Source organism: Elephantulus edwardii, unplaced genomic scaffold, assembly GCF_000299155.1.
Source record: "Elephantulus edwardii isolate Elephantulus edwardi_28Jun2011 unplaced genomic scaffold, EleEdw1.0 scaffold00057, whole genome shotgun sequence".
Classification (NCBI taxonomy): domain Eukaryota; kingdom Metazoa; phylum Chordata; class Mammalia; order Macroscelidea; family Macroscelididae; genus Elephantulus; species Elephantulus edwardii.
This window is the reverse complement of record NW_006399807.1, coordinates 6,026,536-6,046,892: the sequence shown is the minus strand read 5'-3', so window position 1 is coordinate 6,046,892 and position 20,357 is coordinate 6,026,536. Positions and strand designations below refer to the sequence as shown.

General features: G+C 42.1%; 1 protein-coding gene across 1 annotated transcript in view; it reads left to right on the top strand.

Annotated features, from left to right (window-relative positions):
• The window catches only part of RXRG (retinoid X receptor, gamma), a 107,273-nt gene that overhangs the window by 76,724 nt on the left and 10,192 nt on the right, over positions 1–20,357 (top strand). The window contains exons 5-9 of the mRNA XM_006887375.1: positions 5,184–5,344; positions 5,460–5,589; positions 9,990–10,122; positions 11,274–11,365; positions 12,648–12,753. Coding sequence (XP_006887437.1) covers positions 5,184–5,344; positions 5,460–5,589; positions 9,990–10,122; positions 11,274–11,365; positions 12,648–12,753 — 622 coding nt within the window. The remainder of the gene's footprint in view (positions 1–5,183; positions 5,345–5,459; positions 5,590–9,989; positions 10,123–11,273; positions 11,366–12,647; positions 12,754–20,357) is intronic.

The following is a 20,357-nucleotide window of genomic DNA, read 5'->3' as shown; positions in this document are numbered from 1 at the left end:
ATGCTGAACAGGCAAAGATGATAAAGCTTCACATCACATACTTTGGGCATGTTGCTAGGAGGGGCTATTCCTTGGAGAGGGATAGGAAAGGCAGAAGTTTGGCAAAGGAGAGGAAGACCTTTGACCAGGTGGATTGACATAACTGCTTCAATGGACTCTAGAGTGTCAGGAAGAGTGGAGATGGCATAGGATGGTACAAGGCTCAGATCTGTTGCTCATAGGGTTGCTATGGGTCAAACTCAATTCGATGACACCTCACGACAACAACAGCAAAGGGGTAAGGAGAGCTCTGGTGGTCTAGTGCTAAGAATCTATGCTGCAATCCTGAAAACACACAGCATAGGGTTCAAATTTACTGGTTGCTCCACAGAAGAAAGATGGGCAATTTCCTCCCATGTGATTTCCTGCCTCTGAAAACCTGCCGGAGGGTCAGCTATAGGTTGGTTGCAACCCAAAGGTGCACAACAACCACAGCAGCAAAGAAGAAGTCCTGGGTGGTCCAAACAGTAGACACATGGCTACTCACTTAAAGATGGATCGTTGAACTTATCCAGAGCCATTTTGGAAAGAAAGACTTAGTGACCTATTTCCCAAAGTTTACAGCCATGAAAACTTACAGAGCCCAATTCTACTCTGCAAAGTGTGGGGTCTCCATGAGCTGGAATTGACTCTATGGTGACTGGTATAACAAAGAAAGCAAGAAATGCCCTTTCCTTGAGCCCGTACAATGGTCCCCTAAGTTGGGCTCACTAAACTGAGTCTTCTCACTTGCTGTTCCAGTGGACAGGCCACAAGTCCAAGAACCAAGGATTCTGGTTGTATGCTTCCCTATAAGTGGCACATCAGGCTAATGACATTCAAGGTAAAATTTACTTTTCTCCCAAAGTCGCACCTTGGTGAAACTTGCTGGTTTGAGCCCACCATATATTTCATGGTCTTTGGGGGATATTTAGCGTTACTTAGGTCTGAAAAAGCCACCCATCTCATACAGATAGACATCATTGTACATTTAAACAGGCACATCTTGCAATTTATAGTGTAGGCTAGCTGGATTTATTTAGAATCAAGTTGTTGTTGTTAGGTGCTATTGAGTCATAGACGATTCATAGCGACCCTATGAACAAAAGGCCTGAGCATTGTTCATAGAGTTTCCAGAGGCAAGCCAATTTGGAAGTGGATGCCACTCCTGCTTCCAAGCTTGTTTTAATTGGGAAGCTCTACCAAACACTGTCCACCATGGGTCACCATTATCACATTTGACACATTAGTGACTTAAGCAACCACAAGCTACCTCTGTACAGCAATGCACAGACCAGGGCTATACCACCTAGAAGAACGTTTGACAGAAAAACAATTTGAATCAGGCCTGAGGGCCACAGATTAAAATTACTCACCTTGGGCTTAGTAGCATAAAGTTCTGTCCACTAGAACAACGTAGCTCTCTCTATGTTGCCGTTACATTTAAACAGGCACATCTTGCAATTTATAGTGTGGGCTAGCTGGATTTATTTAGAATCAAGAAAAAAGAAAATTGAAAAGATTTTCTACTCCTTTAAAGTGTCAAAAATTCTTTCTTTTAAGTAGCAGAAATAAACTTACACAGTTAATGTATTTGTGAATTCCAGATGGTATTTGGTGAATCTTAATACATTTTGGATAAGGAAGTCCTGCTTTCCTGCCATGTTGTTGTTGTGTGCCATCGATTTGGAACTGGTCCACAGCTGACCCTCCAGTGGGTTTACAAAGGCGAGAGAAGATTGCCCATCCTTCTCCTGTGGAACCATGGGGGATTTGAACCATGTGCCTTTAGGATTACAGTGCAGTTTCTTACCACTAGGTCACCAGAGCTCCCACACAAAGCTATATAGAGTGGTTTCATACAGAGTTACCTATAGACAATGTTTTATCTGGGACAGATGCTTACTGTTCCGTTTATTTCCTGAAAGAGGAAACAGAGGTTTAAAGAGGCAAGGAACCAACATATACTTAACAAACTAACGGCAAACCATTAATAAGACTGGGACCCTCTGGCTCTCAGAATACAAAATAACCTTTAGGGGTTTTGAGGAAATCTCCTTCCATGAATCTTGGTTCTTTATGTTTCAATTTGAGGCTAGAAAATAGAGATCTTTAAGGAAATTTTCAAACACCATTTGACATCCTTGAGCCTCATGTGGTCTCTTTATCAAAACATCTTAGAGGCAGTACAGAGAATATAGTGGTGGGCCTGGAAGAGAGGCAGTCTGGGTCCAGATGCTGGTTTCACCAGATTCTTGCTCTGTGACCTCAGGCAGGTGTCTTAACTTCTCTGTGGCTCACAGTACCCGATGAAGGGGATTAGTGAGTGCTTTAAGTAAACTAGAGAATGTGCAAAATCTTGAACATAATTTTTTATACAGAGAAAGAGTTCCATCTATTTTGGCTATTTCAGTAAATGCACAATCACATAATGGCAATATCCCAGTATGTCTTTCACAGAGAAGATACCCTCCACTAACAGTTATCTAACTCTTTATTTAGGACAGTAAGATTTTTTTTGAGTCAAACCAATTTTTTTTAAAAATTCTTTTTATCTTTCTGAGAACATAAAGAGGACAAGCATCTAGTAAAGGGTCTCTCACTTAATGACAAAAATCAGAATTGGAACCTCATTTTTTGAACCCAAGACTTACACTTGTTTTCCTGAATGTCACAAATGCCAAGAAGAAATCAATCTTGCATCTAACTCATTCTCCTCCGCCCCTATATTTTACAGCAAATAGAAGTTTGGCCATCTTTTTAAGAAAAATAACACAAGCAGCATTCAACTTTAGCTACTAAATTCAACAGACAATAATAATAATACACATTGTAGGATTTTTGGTTGCTGAACAAAGACCAACAAAGTGGACACAAAGAAACGATGAGAGGGAAAGAGAGGAAGAGGGACAAGGAGAGAGGGAGGAAGATACCAAAATGGGAAATGGAGAAAAGACTGAAGAAAAGCCCAAGGGGATAAAGATAGATGTAGGGAAGGGGGAAAGGAATCACTCTTCACTGAATTTTAATAATTATTTTACTAAATCCTCACAAATCCTCTCAAGTTAAGTATTATAATCTCCACATTATAGATAGAGAAACTGAAGCTTAGAGTTAGTAATGTGTCCAATATCATTTAACTGTTGTTGTTACGTACTGTCCAGTTAGAAGCAAATCATACTTGGTTTTAAGATATTGTAAATCCCATGGGAGGAGATGGCCTGTCTTTCTTCCATGGAGCACAGGTAAATCTGAACTGTATGCCTTTGGGTCATCGGTGCATCTCCTTGACACTAACCTACATTTCGAGAAGAGATCCATTTGAATTAAAACTACATGGTCCATTCTCCTACTTTCTCCTCTGTTCTTTCTCCTTCCTGTTCCCCCCAGCTTTTTCTCAGTCCCTTAATTTCCCCCAATCTCCTTTACCTCTTGTGTGTTCTCTCTCTCCCTCCCTTTAAACCACAGAATATCATTCTCATTTGGAGGTATTTGGACATTATCTCCTGGTGACTTGGAAGTGTAAGCTACATCCTTGAAGTCATCACTTCTCTGACTTTCAGAGGTCGATGATACTGCTCACTCAACAAACTCATTGCCCGGCGTCCCTGTTCAAGTTCACCCTGTAGCTCACATGGCTCTTTGGCCCTCAGAGAGTACAAGGTGTCTTTTTGCAAGTGGACTGTGAAGATGGAGAGAAGCTGAGAACAAAAAATTGCTCTCAGTGTAGCTGTCATTTTCAATTTAGCCATATACGTAAAGTGTGATTTCCTTGATTCTTACATTTAGAAAACTGCATCCTCATTATGAATTCCACTTATTGCTATTGGGAATCGCTTCTGTATGCTTGGGGTTTCAGAAGCTATACATTATATGGAGATTGCCTATCTTTCTCACAAGAAACAGCTGATGGATTAGAACCACCCTCTTTGGGTTGGCAACTCAACTCCTTACCCATTAGGCCACCAGAGCTGGGGGAAACAAGATGAAAAGTATATCCTTCTAGATAATGGAAGCTAACCAGAGACAGTTCTCTCACTGAAGAGGACAGAATTTTGAAAATCTGTCTTAACCGTGTAGCCTTGATGGTGCAGTAGTTAATTAAGTATTCAGCTGTTAACCGAAAGTTAGAGACTCAAAAGCACTGGCTGCTCTTTAGGTAAAAGATGAAACAAGTCAGTTTCCATAAAGAGTTGCAGCCTTGGAAACCCTATGGGTTTGATCTACTGTCTTATAGGATCACTGTGAGTCATGATTGACTTGGTAGAAATTAGTTTGATTTTGGCTGCCTTGGTATACAAATGCAGAGAGTCTTGAGAATTGGAATATATGTCGATAAAAACCCTTGAAAGACTGAAATAATTCCAATCTACACTTTTCCCTCTCTGCCCTCCCCCAATCCCATTCAGCCACTGTTTCTGAAATGTCATCTGGGCGAGACCACTCCGCCCTTGCATTTACCCACTTACCCACAGCCAATTCCCCAAAGATTTTCCCTGACAAGTCAGATCAGGTGTTCAGGCCTGTGTATGAAGGGCAGACCTAATGGGACGTGAATGCCACGGATGATGCATGGGACCCAGCAGAGGGAGTTTTCACAGTGATGCACTTGCTACTTAACTCTTACATGCTCACAGTTTATCAGAGAAAGCAGGCAGAGGAAAGGTGTGGGAGACTGCAGGGCCAGCAAGGGAGTGCTGGATTGTCAGGAGGAAAGCAATCTATAAGCACCATTTGAGGTAGTTGCTGTTGTTAAGTGCTGTTAAGTAGGGTCTGATTCAGAGCAACAATGTGAATGACAGATCTGAAACCTGTCCTATCCTGTGCCATCTCACGGAACAATGCACTTGAGCACGTTGCTGCAGTCACCATGTTAATCCATCTTGATGGGGAATCTTCCTCCAACCTTCCAAGAATGATATCTTTAAAATGCAAACTACTAAGTTAGCATTATAATGGAAAAAGAAAGACTAGAAGACCACATAGTTCTACTCAGGCTTAAGCAAGTGGCTTTTTCCCCCTAGCTTCATCTGCCAACTTTACCGCATCCCTGATTTAGCACCATGATGATCCCCATTTCACAGATGAGGAAGTTGAGGGTAGAAAGGTCAGCGAACTTTCTGGTGGTTGTCTTTGTAACCTCTTCATGTCTTTATGCCTGTCAGCTGTGCAAGAGGAGAGACAGAGGAGCCGAGAACGGGCTGAGAGTGAAGCGGAGTCTGCCAATAGTGGTCATGAAGACATGCCTGTGGAGAGGATTCTAGAAGCTGAACTTGCTGTTGAACCAAAGACAGAATCCTATGGTGACATGAATATGGAGAACTCAGTAAGTGGCCTTACTCCATTGGGCTTTCATTTCTTAGATGGGGGGTTGGAGATGGGAGAGGGGGTTATCTTAGCATCCAAGTCCTATCCATCAGAATATTTTATTCCTTTCACAGACAAATGACCCAGTCACCAACATATGCCATGCTGCCGACAAACAGCTTTTTACCCTTGTTGAATGGGCCAAGCGCATTCCCCACTTCTCTGACCTCACGTTGGAGGACCAGGTCATTCTGCTCCGAGCAGGTAAAGCATACTCTCTTCCCTTGATTCCTGGTCAATTACCTGGGCTACTGTACAAAAGTACCATTGGGATGCTGAAGGCAAGCATCTGATGAACTCTAACTCATTTGTTTCTTAGTGGAGAAGCAGGACACTTTCCACATAAATTTACAAATAATTTGCAAAGATTGTTAAATTACTTTTATTGATGGTAATCTGAAACCCATTTTTAATATCCACTGTCACTAAGTCTGATCTGCCTCCTTGGAAGCCCCATGGGGCAGAGTAGGACTACTTCATGGGATTTCCAAGACTGTAAATCTTTATCACGCCACGTTCTCTTCCTCTAGTCACATAAGTCTTTTGGTCTAGTTAAAAGGTTTTGCATGAGGATAATTAAGTGTTCTGGGATTCCTGTTCTTCTCAATGTTAGCCATAGTTGGTTATGAACAACACAGTCAGATGCCATTACATAATCAATAAAGCACAAATAGATATTCTTTTGGTATTCTCTGCTTTCACCAAGATCTATCTGACATCAGCAATGATATTCCTGGTGTCACGACCTCTTCTAAATCCAGCTTGAATATCTGGAAGTTCTCTGTCTATATACTGTTTGAGTAGTTTTTGAATGATCTTCAACAGGATTTTGATTACTTATCATATTAATGATACTGTGTGATAATCTTCATATTTTATTGGGTTATCTTTCTTGAAAATGGGAACAACTGTGGATCTCTTCCAGTCAATTGTCCAGGCAGCTATCTCCAAGTTTCTTGGCATGGACTGGTGAGCATGTCCAGGCCTGCATCTGTTAGTTCAAGCATGTCAGCTAGTATCCCATCAATTCTGGGGGCCTTATTTTTCTGTCAATGCCTTCAGTGTAGCTTGAACTTCTTCCTTCATTGCCATTGACTCTTAATCATATTGTACTTCCTGAAATATTTCAGTGTCTGCCAATTCTTTTGGTACAGTGATTCTGTGTATTCCCTCTATCTTCTTGGTTTTTAAAAAATATTTTCTACTGGTTTATTTACAAAATTTGAATATATTATTTTTAAGAACAAATTCTTTCAATTTCCCTCACCTCCCCGTCAAATTGTACAACCCCATGATTAATCCCCCTCCCCCTGAACACCCTCATCCTTCAGCTTCCAGTCTCTCCCACCCCTCCTGGATCCTTGTACTCATTCTACAATAATGGTTTTATACAATATTTATCCTTATGGGACTGAGTTTGTTCACTCAGCATAATGCTCTCCAGTCTCTCTCATTAGGTAATAATTTACAAAATCATTGTTCCTGCATGCTGCATAATATTCCATTGTGTGAATGTACCATAATTTCTCAATCCATTCATTTGTGGTTGGGCTGCTTCCATGTTCTTGCAATGGTGAATAATGCTGTTGTGAACATTGTTGTACAAATCTCTGTTTGTGCCTCAGTTCTCATTTTCTCGGGGTATATTCCAAGTAGTGGAATAGGTGTGTCATATAGAATTTCTATGTCCAGCTTTTTGAGGAAGCACCAAACTCCCTTCCAGAATGGTTGTACCATTTTATAGTTTCACCGACAGTGTGTCAGAGTTCCTTTTTTGCCACATCCTCTCCAACATTTCTTACTTGCTTCCCTGTTAAAACTTTGTCACTGTTACTGGAATGAGATGGTACCTCATTGTGGTTTTGATTTGCATCTCTCTTATTGCCAGTGAATTGGAGTATTTCTTCATATGTCTGTTTGCCATTTGAATGTCTTCCTCTGTGAAAATTCTTTCCATGTCATTTGCCCATTTTGTAATTAGGTTAACTGTCTTTTCCTTGTGGAGGCCCAGGAGTATTCTGTAAACTATTGTTATAAGATTCTTGTCTGAGATGTTGTTACCAAATGTTTGTTCCCAGTCTGTAGGTTTTCTTTTCACCCTGCTGGGAAAAGTTTTTGATGTACACATGAATTTAATCTTCGAAAGGTCCCATGCATCAATTTTATCCTCTTCACATTTTGCACTTCTGGCTGTATTTGACAGTCTCTTTATTCCTTGGACTGTGATAACCTCCATCTTTTTTTGATGCTTCCTGGATCATTCAATGTAGTTCCCACAGTATCTGTTAGTATTACAGCTCAAGGCTTGATTTTGTTCTTCAGTTCCTTCAGCTCGAGACATGCTGAGCGAGTTCCTACCTTTTTTTTTTTTTCAAATTCAATTATATGTAATATTCTATTGTGTGAATGTACCATAATTTCTCTATAACAAATACTTAATTGTTTTCATGCAACACCAAGACCTAGACCAAGAGGCTGCTTTGCTAATAGAGCAGTAGAACAATACATGGTTTAAAAGTAAAAAAGATGTACATCAGGGTTGTATCCTTTCTCCACACCTATTCACACTGTACACTGGGCAAATTATTTGAGAAACTGGATTCCATGAAGAAGAATGTGGCATCATGAAAAAACCTTGCTTGCTGAAAGTCAGGAGGACTTGAAGTATTTTCTGTAGACAATCAAAGAATTTAGTGTTCAATATGGATTGCATCTTTTTTTTTATTTTAAAATTCTCTTTATTTCAGATCTGCCCTTACATACAGTCATCATAAAAAAAAATGCACACACACTGGAGATTCTCCAAGGAACAGGACCTAGGAATAAAATTTGAGGGTAACAAGGAGAAATGAAATTGTCCCAGATAAGTTTTGAAGGAGGATCACACTTCCTTAAATGTCCTTGATAACTTCTTCAAGTTCTTCCTTTGTGAACATGTGAAAATTCTGGCCAGGCTGCACTGTGGCTAGCTCTATGTTAGTTGTATTCAGCTTTCCCTCCATTACTTGTTTGAGAATGATGAGAGGAGACTTAATGGCTTCTTTCAGTGTCATAGACTTGTGGTAAACTTCTTGCAAGGAGCTCTGAGCACCTTCTGACGCAGAGCTAATTGCTCTAGCTAGCTCTATGTTAGTTGCACCTAACAACAACAACAGCAGCAAATTTTTACAGAAGCAGACTGATCTTTCTCCTATGGAGCACCTGGTGGGTCCAAACTGCGAAACTTGGTTACAGATGAGCACCTTAAGCACTCAACAATAATCAAATTAACAGACACTTCATTGTTGTCAAGTCAGAACTGACTTGTAACTGACCCTCCAGCACGTTCTCAGGAGGTGTGATACCAACCTAAAGGCAGGGTCAAATGCAGCAGTGCTCCATGGAAGATGGACAATCTCCTCCCATCCAATTTAATGCCTCTGAAAACCCACTAGAGGGTCAGCTGTGAGTCACTTCTGACCTGGTGGCACATAGCAACATAAATCACATAGGAAGGCTGCCCATTTTTCTCTCTCAAAGCTACTGATGGACTTGAACTTCCAGAAGGACATTGCCTTTGGGTTAGTGCAATTCCCCATAGACTAGGTCAGCAGAGTCCTGGAACTACAGCACCGCCATCATTTTCTGAAGCTGGCAAACAGCAATATTCTCAATTCACAAATGAGGTAAAGGAAAGCCAAAGACTGTTACTCACATTTGCTCTAGATAAACTCCAAGGTCCCTTCCTATTTTAAGATTCGGTGTGCTATATTCTCTCTTGCCTTCCATTTCTGGGACACAGTGTGGTCCGTTGACACATGCCATCTCTCCTCTTTGTCACCAAGTAAGCAGGGGAATTCATGATGATTGGCTAAGCACTGGAACCCGTCCGATCACTTGCTCCTTCATTAGATAATGAGCACTCGCCGGGTATCCACTGAAAACAGCATGCTGCGCAAGATGCTGCTAGACTATGCCGAGGAAATCAAACTAGAGTGTCAGGACCTGCGGCAGAGACTGCAAAGGGTACTATCTTTATCTATCACATCAGCAAACACATGTATAGCTGACACGGGTGCCCGTTAACTCTTCAATCTGTATTTGTGGATTGACTGGGAAAAACACAATCTTTGTCCTCAAACTGCTGTCACATGCTGTGTTGGAGAAACTGGGAAGGGTGGGCTGCCTACAAGTCAGGAGACCCACGTTTTCTTCTTATTGTCTTACTAATTAGGTATCTCATTCTTACCTTCCCTTGATTCCCATCTCCCTTTTATTTTTGTCATCAAGTTGTTTCTAACTTGGGGTTAGAAGTGAGTGAGAGCAATACTTTGCTTCAGAAGGTTCTGAATGGCTGATTTTTCAGAAGTAAACCAATCAGTCTTTCTCCAAGGAACCTCTTGGTGGACTAGAACTCACAACCATTTGGTTAGCAACCAAAGTATGCTAAAAATTTTATTTTATATTGGCTTGCATACAAAGTTCACTATACATTGTGTTTCACACTATATGTTAACTCTTTGCACCAGGAACTCCTTTTATTACATGGATATAAAAAGATCTGCATTGCATGATTTTCTGTGAAATGAGAACCTGACTGGTTTCCCTCCTGCTTATTCTCGTAGGGTGGAATGAGTTGCTGATCGCCTCTTTCTCCCACCGCTCGGTTTCTGTGCAGGATGGCATCCTTCTAGCCACGGGTTTACACGTCCATCGGAGCAGTGCTCACAGTGCTGGCGTTGGCTCTATTTTTGACAGGTGTCTCCTTTCTGCCTCCAGTTTTGTGGAGTGTGTGTGTGTGTGTGTGTGTGTGTGTGTGTGTGTGCCCATGCAGGGATTTGGGGTGGGCAGTCCAAACAGTGTCACAAGCCTAGAAGCAGAAACATGAAGTACATGCAAACATGAATCTAGAGTACTGGGGAGAGTTGAAAAGAAAGATTGAAATTACAAGAAGACAGAACCAGTCAAAGGTCAGCATAGTTTCTGAGCTGACGGAAGAACCTGGTATCCCTGTGGGTTTCCAGTGAAGAGAGTAGATTATGATGATGACTATTAAGTAGAGGGATTGAACTGGTTATTCTAGGTGCTGGGGACTCCGTTCTTGGTTTGGTTCCCAAATCTATCTTCAGCATGCCAAACAAGATTTGCTGGCTCCACACCAGGCTCTCTAGGGGAGGAGCTGAATCAGAAGCAGACCCACTTCAGTAGGACAGTCACACCTCAGTCTGGGATTCTGTATCTGTAGCTGTAAAACATAAAACCAGGTTGTCTCATGAAAAGAACAGAGTGAAGTGACTAAAGAATAATGACTTGGGGATGAGGGGATGGAGAACTGGTGAAAAGGAGAGTAAGGTTCAGTGCTAGACCTGTGTCTTCTTTCCACTTCCATTGTAAATAACCACTGAAATGTCTCTTCTCCTTTCTACACTTTCCTACAACCTGTTTCCCACAACACAGAGACAAGCAGACATCACTGAAGTGGTTTACCCCACACCTCATGAAATTGTCACTGCATGTTGCCCTTTGCTGGAATCTTCTGGGCATGCAATGCCCTTATCTTGCTTTCCAGCTTTCATTTTTATTCATTCCTGAGTTCTCTCTCCAATACCTATCCAGACCTCCCCTCAGGTTTCATTGCCTCCTCCTGGTTGTTGCCCTAGCCTTTGCTTACCTCACTGGGCTTTTTGTTCTTGTTTGTCATTTCTGAGTCTGCTTCTTCAATTAAAATGTTGGCTTCTTGAGATCAGGCACGGCATCTGTCTTACTCATGTCTCATCCCTACCCAACACCTGGTGTGTCATCTAGAAAGTGGGATGTGTACTTATTAAATATTGCTTGAATCCACTTTATGAGCCTCTGTCGTAATAATGATGATTTTCTTGTCATCTGCCCTTCTTTCCTGAGAACAGAGTTCTGACGGAGCTGGTTTCCAAAATGAAAGATATGCAGATGGATAAGTCGGAGCTGGGGTGCCTGCGAGCCATCGTGCTGTTTAACCCAGGTGACCACGTGGGGATTAGCTCTTCCCCTCCATGGCTGCTAGGAGTCTTCCACTCTGTCATCCCCCAGCTCAGCTGAGACAGAGAAGGCAGGGCCAGGTATCCTGTCCCTGAGAGAACAAGGCCAACCATTCTTGGTTTCTGTTCTCCAGAGTCACCTTGAAAAGTGTTTTGAATGGGTGTGGAGGGTGCATATTTGGGGCCACTGGAGGTGAGAGGTGATGGCAAGTCTTAGTGAATGGAAAGTAGTGGAAAATGCTCAGAAAGTAGATGTATTTTTAGGTAAAGCCAATGGGATTTGCTGATGAATTAGGACATAGAATGTGAAAGGAAGAAAATATAACTCTTAGAGTTTTTTGTCTTGTCTTGTTTGCCCAAACAAATGGAAAAATGGAGTTCTCATTTACTGAGACAAGGGAAATTCTCCAGGGATAGCAAGTTCTGATGGTGAGTGGTCAGAGATCAGGGTTTTTTATCTGTGGACATTTCAAGCCTGCAATGGAGAGGAGATAAACAAAGATAGCTATCCAGGAAACAATTGCTTATGGGAGTCAAGTTAGGAGAGAAGCCAGGGCCAGAAATAGACATTTGAGAGCTGTCGGCATATACCTGGCATGGAAGGCTCTAAGTCTGACTGGGATCAGCTAAGGAGCCAGTAAATACTGAAGAGGCAAGAGTGCTGAGGGCCAAGCATTGAGCAGGCTGGAAGAAAAGGAAGAGCTGGAGGAACCATCAGAGAAGGGCCTCAGTAGAAGAGCGAGAGAGCCAGTCCTGAATGCTAGGCAGGAAAACTGTTGTAAGGAGGCACAGAGCAGCTCTGCCAAATGTTGCAGTGGGTCAAGAATGGTCATTTTCAGGACCGTGTCACTTTTTATGCACATAGATTATTTTCTAAGTGAAGCCGTTAGCTCATTGATTGGCTCCATTTTGTACCCTATCTCATCCATCAGTCTGTGCTTAAGCACAAGATAGACAGACGATACCTGTGTGCAAGTTTACTTCTAGAATGTTCTGAGTGGAAGGAGACTCTTAACTTCAGAGTGAAAGAGTGGGTTCATTTGGTTACTAACATGTTTAAAATCGTTGCTTCTGTGTTTATTGGGGGAGGTCAAGGCACAGAGAGAGCAAGGGGTTACCCAAGACTGACTTGTTGATTTTATGATTGTCCCTCTCCCCTATCTGGACCCTCCAGGGAAGGTGGCCGAAGTCAATGGGCAGCCGCTGTGGAAGGGCATCTATCGGAGGTAGGGAGCTGGAGGCTAACTCAGATGTCTTTTGTTTCAGATGCCAAAGGCCTATCCAATCCGTCTGAGGTAGAGACTTTGCGAGAGAAAGTTTATGCCACCCTTGAGGCCTACACCAAGCAGAAGTATCCGGAACAGCCAGGCAGGTGAGAGATTGCTGGAAGAATGGAAATAACAGCCGCAGTGACTCCCACTTTCTCCTCCACTGAGCACCTAATGTGCAGCAGGCACGGTCTAGGCTTTCTTCAAGTGTTACTTAATCCTCACAACAAGCTGAAAGCCATTTAGTACTAACTCCACGAGGCCAGTCGTCGTATCTGTCTTGTTCATCACTCACCACCCCAGCATCAGAGCCTAAAGCAATGCCTGACAAGTAGTATAAACCCTGTGACTGCTGAATGCATGCACACATGCATGGATGAATCCGGGTATGATCGTTTCCAATTTCTAATGAGGATCCCAGGTTCAGGAAGGTTACATAAATTACCTGGGTCATAAAGGTGGTAATTGGTGGAGCTGGGATGTGAATCCAGATCTATCTAACAGCAAAAAGCCTGGGTTTTGAAGGGTGACTGCATTGCTTTCTAGTCTTCTCCTCTGGACATCCCAAACAGTAGGAAGTATAGGCTTTGGTGACCTGAAAACATGACCATTGGTATCCTCTATGTCATCTATGTGGCCTCTGATGAGGTATTGGGTCTGGTGTCAAAGTCAAAGCCATTGCTATTAAATTGGAATTGAGTCATAGCTGACCCTCTGGTGTGTTTTTGAGGCTGTAAATTGCAAAGGAGATTGCCTATCTTTCTTTCTCCAAGCACCTGGTGGAGTTGAGCCACTAGAGAGGAGTGGTCTTTGGGTTAGTGAATTCCCTGCTTACCATACCAACAGAACTCCCTTGGGCTGGGTTTAGGCTCCACAGTGGAGGATACAGAGATTGGCTTAGATCTCTCTGTACTCATAAAGCTGTATAAACATTCATGTGTGATTTAAAAAGAAAGAAAATTACTAAAAATTTTGCACATCCTCCCAAAAGCATTCCGGTTTCTCTTCTCTGGTGGCCTAGTGGCAAGAAGCTGTGCTGCAATCTGGAAGGCAGGCAGCTCGAAGCCACCAGCCACTCTGTGGGAGAAAGATCGGCAATCTCTTCCTGTGCAGTTAACTGCCTCTGAAAACCCACCAGAAAGTCAGCTATGGGTCAGTTCTGACTCTACAGTACACAACACATACAATTCGAGCTTAAAAAAAGAACATGAGGTGTTGGGTTTGTTTTTTAAGAGGAAGGAAGGAAGGAAGGAAGGAAGGAAGGAAGGAAGGAAGGAAGGAAGGAAGGAAGGAAATGTGGTTTTTAAACCACACAGGAAATAGGAAATGAAACTTGGAAGAAGCTGCCTTGGTGGTTACCAGAGATGGGAGGGGAGGGAGGTAATACACAGTTGCGTGAAGGGGTGATTGGGCACTGTAATTCACTAATTCACTCACTCATATACTCATCGCCATCAAGTCAGAACTGATTCACAGCTTACCCTCCTGTGAGTTTTCAGAGACTATAAATCACCTGGGAGTTGATCATACATCCTTCTCCTGAGGACCAGTGGTTGGATTCGAGCCACCTGCCTTTGGTTTGGCAGCACTCCTCCTCACCCTCTCAAAGGGTAATTGATTGATTATATTGCTGTTGTTGTTGTTGTGTACCCTTGAGTCAGAACCTACCCATAGCTGACCCTCTGGTGGTTTTCAGAGGCAGTTAATTGCACAGGAGGAGATTGCCCATCTTTCTCCTGAGGAGCAGCTGATGGATTCGAACTGCAAGCCTTTGGAATTGCAGCGCAGCTTCATGCCACTAGGTCACCAGAGCTCCCCTAGGTTATATAGTTTATCTTAAATAGTAAAGTTTCTGTTTTTTTCCCCTAATTACAAACACAGCACATATTTTGGTAGGATGTTTGCATTTCTAAAAAGAGAAAGCAGCTCTCTTTTCATTATCTTCCCTAATGTCTTTAAAGGCTGCACACCCAGGTTAATGCAGCACAGATGTGAAACAGGCAGGTGAGGTAGAGGCTCTGGGTATAGGGTCTTAGACCTTGTCCAGTGAGCCTGAAGGCTGAGCCGTGGATGAGGCTGAATGCTCTCCTCTCATTCTCACTTCATCTCCCCCTCAGTGATCACCCTTTTATTCATAGCTGGGGCCCTTCAAGCAGCAGCAACAACAAGACTGATGAGAAGTATTTTCTCACAGGGTTTTAAAAATGGTGTTTGTATAATATCTAAATCACATAACATCTTATTTTACAGAATACCCATATTCTGTGCTAAAGAAAATTTACATGTAGTAAAGAATCACTGGAGAAGCTAAATATCAGCTACATAAAAACTAGATCAGGTGCTGACTGTGAAACAGACCACCAACTACTCATATGCAAGTTCAAGATGAAACTAGAGAAAATTAAATCAAATCCACAGGAACCAAAATTTTATCTTCAGTCTATCCCACTAGAACTTCAAAACCATCTCAGTAACAGGTTTGAAGCCTTGAACACTAATGAGTGAAGGCCAGATGAGTTGTGGGAGGATATCAGGAATATCATCCATGAAGAATGCAAAATGTCATTACAAAGACAGAGGAGGAAGAAAAGACCAAGATGGATGTCAGAGGAGACATTGAATACTGCATTAGAGCACCAAGAAGCCAAAGCAAAGGGAAGAAACTAAGGAGCTGAACAGAAGATTTCAAAGGGCAGCTCGGGAAGAAAAGATTATTATAATTATATATGCAAAGAGCTGGAGTCAGAAAATCAAAAGGGCTGAACTTGTTTTGCATTTCTGAAGGTGAAGGAACTGAAGAACAAAGGCAAACTTCACGTTGCTTTGGGTAGAATATTAAACAACCCAGTAAGTATTAAAAGAAGATGGAAGGAGTATACAGAGTCACTATACCAAAAGGGATTGGCTTACACAGAAGAATTTCATGAAACAACGTATGAGCAAGAGCCTCTGGTGATGAAGGGAGAAGTTCAAGCTGCTCTGAAAGAATTGGCAAAAACAAAGCCCTAGGAATTGACAGCATACCAATTGACATATTGCAACGAACAGCCGTTGCCCTGGATGTGCTTACCAAGTGGTGCCAAGAAATCTGGAGGACAACCACCTGGCCAACTGACTGGAAGAGATCTATCCATATTAGTTCTCATTCCAAAGAAAGATGACCTGACAGATTGCAGAAGTTATTGAACAATATCATTAATATCATATGAAAGCAAGATTCAACTGAAAATTTTCAAAAATGACTGGAACAGCACATCAACGGCCAGATGTGCAGGTTGGATTTAGAAGAGGCTGTGCTAGGAGGGATATTATAGCCAATGTTAGCAAGATCTTGAATGAAAGCAGGGAATACCAGAGGAATGTCGATCTGTGTTTCATTGACAATGCAAAGACATTTGACTGTGTGGACCAAAACAAATTATGGCTGCCTCAGAGAAGAATAGGCATCCAGAACACTTGATTGTACTTATGTGAAACCTATACTTGGATCAGGAAGCTAGCTGAAACTGATGAGATATATCTATATCTCTATCTATCTATCTATCTATCTATCTATCTATCTATCTATCTATCTATAATTAAAACAAATTCACAAGAACACAAGAAACAAAATTAGACCTTAAGTCTGTCTCATCTGAATTTTAAAACCATCTCAGGAACAGGTTTGAGACTTTGAACACTAATGAACAAGGACCAGATGAGCTGTGGGAAGGTACCAAGAATATCAACCTTGAGGAATGCAAAAGGTCATTACAAAGACAAAGGAGGAAGAAAAGACAGAGATGGATGTCTCTGTCTCTGACCAAATATTGCATTAAAATGCTCAGAGGCCAAAGCAAGGGGAAGAAATCAGGAAAATCAAAAGCACAAACTCACTCAGCATTTCCTAAATTCAAGGAACTAAAGAACAAATTCAAGCCTCAAGTGGCAATACTTAAGTTGACTACAACTCACAATGACCCTTTGAACAACAGATCTGAAACTTGCCCTGTCAAGATAACAGATGAAGAATCAATGCCTTCGTGTTGTGTTGCTGAAGAGTATCGACTATATCATGGACTGCCATGAGAATAAACAGGTGAGTCCTGGAGAAGGTGAAATCAATTTGCTCCTTGAAGGCTAGAATTTTGAAGCTCCATCTAATATATGTTAAGCATATAGGCTGGAGGGACCAATCCTTGGAGAAGAGCATCATGCTTGGAAGGGTGGAGGGACAGTGAAGGAGAGGAAGACTCTGGATGAGATGGGTTGACACAGTGACTGGCAATGAAGTCAAGTGTGTTAGAGACAGTGAGATTGGCTCAAGATAGGGCAGGGTTCACAGGGCCACTGTAAGCTGTAGTCCACTCGATGGCACAAATTAGTGACTATATATACATGTACAGAGAGAGAGAGAATGAGTGAGAAGAAAAAAAGAGGTAGAGAAGGAAAGAGAGAAAGAGTGTGTATGAGGAGAGAGAGAGAGGGAGAGAGGGGAGAGGAGAGAGGAGAGAGAGGAGAGAGAGAAGCCAGAGAGAAGCCAGTCAGCAGTCAGCACCTCAGAGGTAAGGATGATGCTCTGTCTCACATACATACTCTGGACATGTTATCAGGATGGGCTGGTCTTTGGAAAAAGACATCATACTTGGAAAGGCATGAGGTCAGTAAAAGAGAGGAAGACACTCAACAAGATAGACTGACACAGTGACTGTAACAATGGCCCACTCGTGTCTGAAGTTGGGAGGATGATGCAAAATAGGGCAACTTTCAGATCTGTCGTTCAAAGGGTCACTGTGAGTTGTAGTCAAGTCAGTGATACCTAACAACTGTAGATAAAGAGAGAGAGAGAGAGAGAGAGAGAGAGAGATTTCAAGCAATAAAAATTGATGCTAAGGTTTTTGATACATCTCTTTTTAGTATTTCTGTATGTCTCCATTATATCCAATGTAGGACACTCTGGTGGCCTAGTGATAAGAAGCTGTGCTGCAATCCCAAAGCCATCTGGTTCAAATCCACAAATTGCTTCCTGGGAGAAAAATGGGCCATCTCCTCCTGTGCAATTTACTGCCTCTGAAAACCCACTAGAGGGTCAGCTATGAATTCGTTCTGACTTGATGGCACACAACAACAAAATGCACATGATATGAAATCATACAGCTTAATATATTTCCTCCTTTAGCCATTCTGGGAATGTTATGCAGTTATTTCAAAGTACAAAATGACCGCTTTCAGTAGAGTCATAATATTGTGTCATGTAGTTATTATATCAATGTAGTTAGTCATTTCCCTGTGATTGGCATTTGGTTGTTTCTAATGGGCATCACTGTACATATGTCAAAATCCAACTTTTTCCTGGAAAGGAAGCTTCCAGAAGTCTGAGTTTTCTCTAGATACTGAAGAAAGATGTCATTCCTTGTTGCCTGGATTAGGGCAGAACCTGAGTGTTCATGTGGTGTAGCAGCGAATGGGGCCCCCTGCCAGCCCCTGGGTTTGTCTAGTGCAGCCATCCAGAGAGTGGCCTCCTTGACAGAGTGTGTGTGTAAGGTTCAGCAGGTCCAGAAGTTTGACATGGACAAACTAGACAGTAAAATGCCTAATGGTGATCACTTTTATGGAGATCCTGGCATGACGAGGTCAGGATGCCTTTCTTAATGGTAGATGCTGCCACTTGGTGGAAACTTTTCAGAAGTGCATTTTATATGGGCAGAGGTTGTCTTTCTCTGACAGGAAAGTAGAAATAAAAAGTCAGAAGGAAGCAGAGTTCTCACACATGTTCTCTCCCATATGTAAGCATTTTCAAAGTTGCAGCACCCCTCTCACTGTAAAAAGAGAGTGAGGCACGCCTTGCCGCTCCCATTGCTGTGGCTATTATAACAGGATGTATTTCCATCAGTCACAGTCTCAATCCCCAGGCCTAGTGACATGTCATCACTGTTGTTGTGTGCCATCGAGTTGAGTAAAACCCATAGTGACCCTATGAACAAGAGATCTGAACCCTGTCCTATCCTCATCATTTCTGACATACTTGAACCTATTGCTGCAATCACAATAATGTCAATTCATCTGGTTGAGGGTCTTCATCTCTTTTGCCGATGCTCCGCCTTTCCAAGCATATTATCTCTTTCCAAGGAATAACCTCTCTTAACAACATGCCTAAAATGTATGAGATGAAGCTTCATCACCTTTGTCTGCAAGAATCCCTTAGTCTGAATTTCTCCGAAATCTATCTGTATGTTTTTCCACCCACAGCTCAAAGGTATCAATTCACATGGGAGGCAATCTCCTCCCATGTGATTTATTGTTGTTGTTGATGATTGCCATCAAGTAGAACACAATGACCCTATGAAAAAAAGGCCTGAAGTCTTTCTATAGCTATCAACATTTATCAAAGTTCATAGAGTTTCCAGAGGCATGCTGATTAAGAAGTGGATGCCACAGTTTACTGCCTCTGAAAATTTACTGGAGGGTCAGTTATGTGTTGGTTCTGACTCAACGGCACTCAGCCAGCACCACCATTCACCATCTAAGAGATTTAGACTTGGCTATTCTAGTGAGAGTAAAATGGTATGTCTGATTCTTGGATTTGCATCTCTCTTGTGGATAATGATGCTGAGCATATTTTCATTTGCTTAGTGGCTGTTTGAATATTGTCTTTGGGAAAATGTCTATTCATGGCTCTTGTCCATTTTATGATTGGGTTATTTTTCTTTTTCTTAAGTTGTCAAGAGGAATGTCTATCTGTGTTTTACTATGCAGAGGCAAAACAAACTGTGGCTGACTCTGAGAAGAACGGGAATCCCAGAACACTTGATTGTGCTTAGGTGAAACCTATACTTGGCCCGGGAGGCAGTCATCAGAACAGAGCAAGGAAACAGGGTTCAAAACTGGGAAGGGTGTCTGCCAAGGATTGTCCTATATGCATATCTTTTCAATCTACATGTTGTTGATGTTGTTATGTGAAGTTGAGTCACTTGCAACTCATAGCGACCCTACATACAACAGCCCTAAACTCTGCTCTGTCCTGTGCCAATCACACTGTCTCCAACACACCCATCCCGATTACCCCAGTCACTGAATCAATCCACCTCATAGAGGACCTTCCTCTCCTGCGCTGTCCTTCCACCTGCCCAGGCATAATGTCCTTCTCCAAGAACCTTACAACATGTCCAAAGTATGTCAGAAGAAGCCTCAGAATCCTTGCCTACGAGAAGCCGCCTGGTTTAACCCTTTCCAGGATGAATCTGTTCGTTTTCCTAGCAGCCCATGGTACCTTCAACACTCTTCTCCAGCACCACAGCTCAAAGGCGTCAATTAGCCTTCTATCCTCCCTAGTCATTGTCCAACTTTTCTATCATCCTTCTTTACCCCCTCCCCCAATTCACTTTGCAATGCACTTCTTAATCCAGGTTGTTGTCATACAAAAAAATGCCTAAACATATATTCCTTTTAAATAGCATTTTCCCTCATCTGTCCCAATGCAGTATTCATTATTTATCCACTCTTTATATTCTACACTCAACCCCCCCATGTCAGACCATTTTTATAACCATGGGATTATGCTGTATTTGTCCTTTTCTGACTGACATATTTCACTCAGCATAATGTCCTCCAGGTTAGTCTTCCAGGCTAACCCACGTTGTGTAATGTTTTAGGAGTTCGTTGTTTTTCAGTATTTTTTTTCTATAATTATATTTTATTAATTTTCATAAACATTTACAGAGATTTTGGG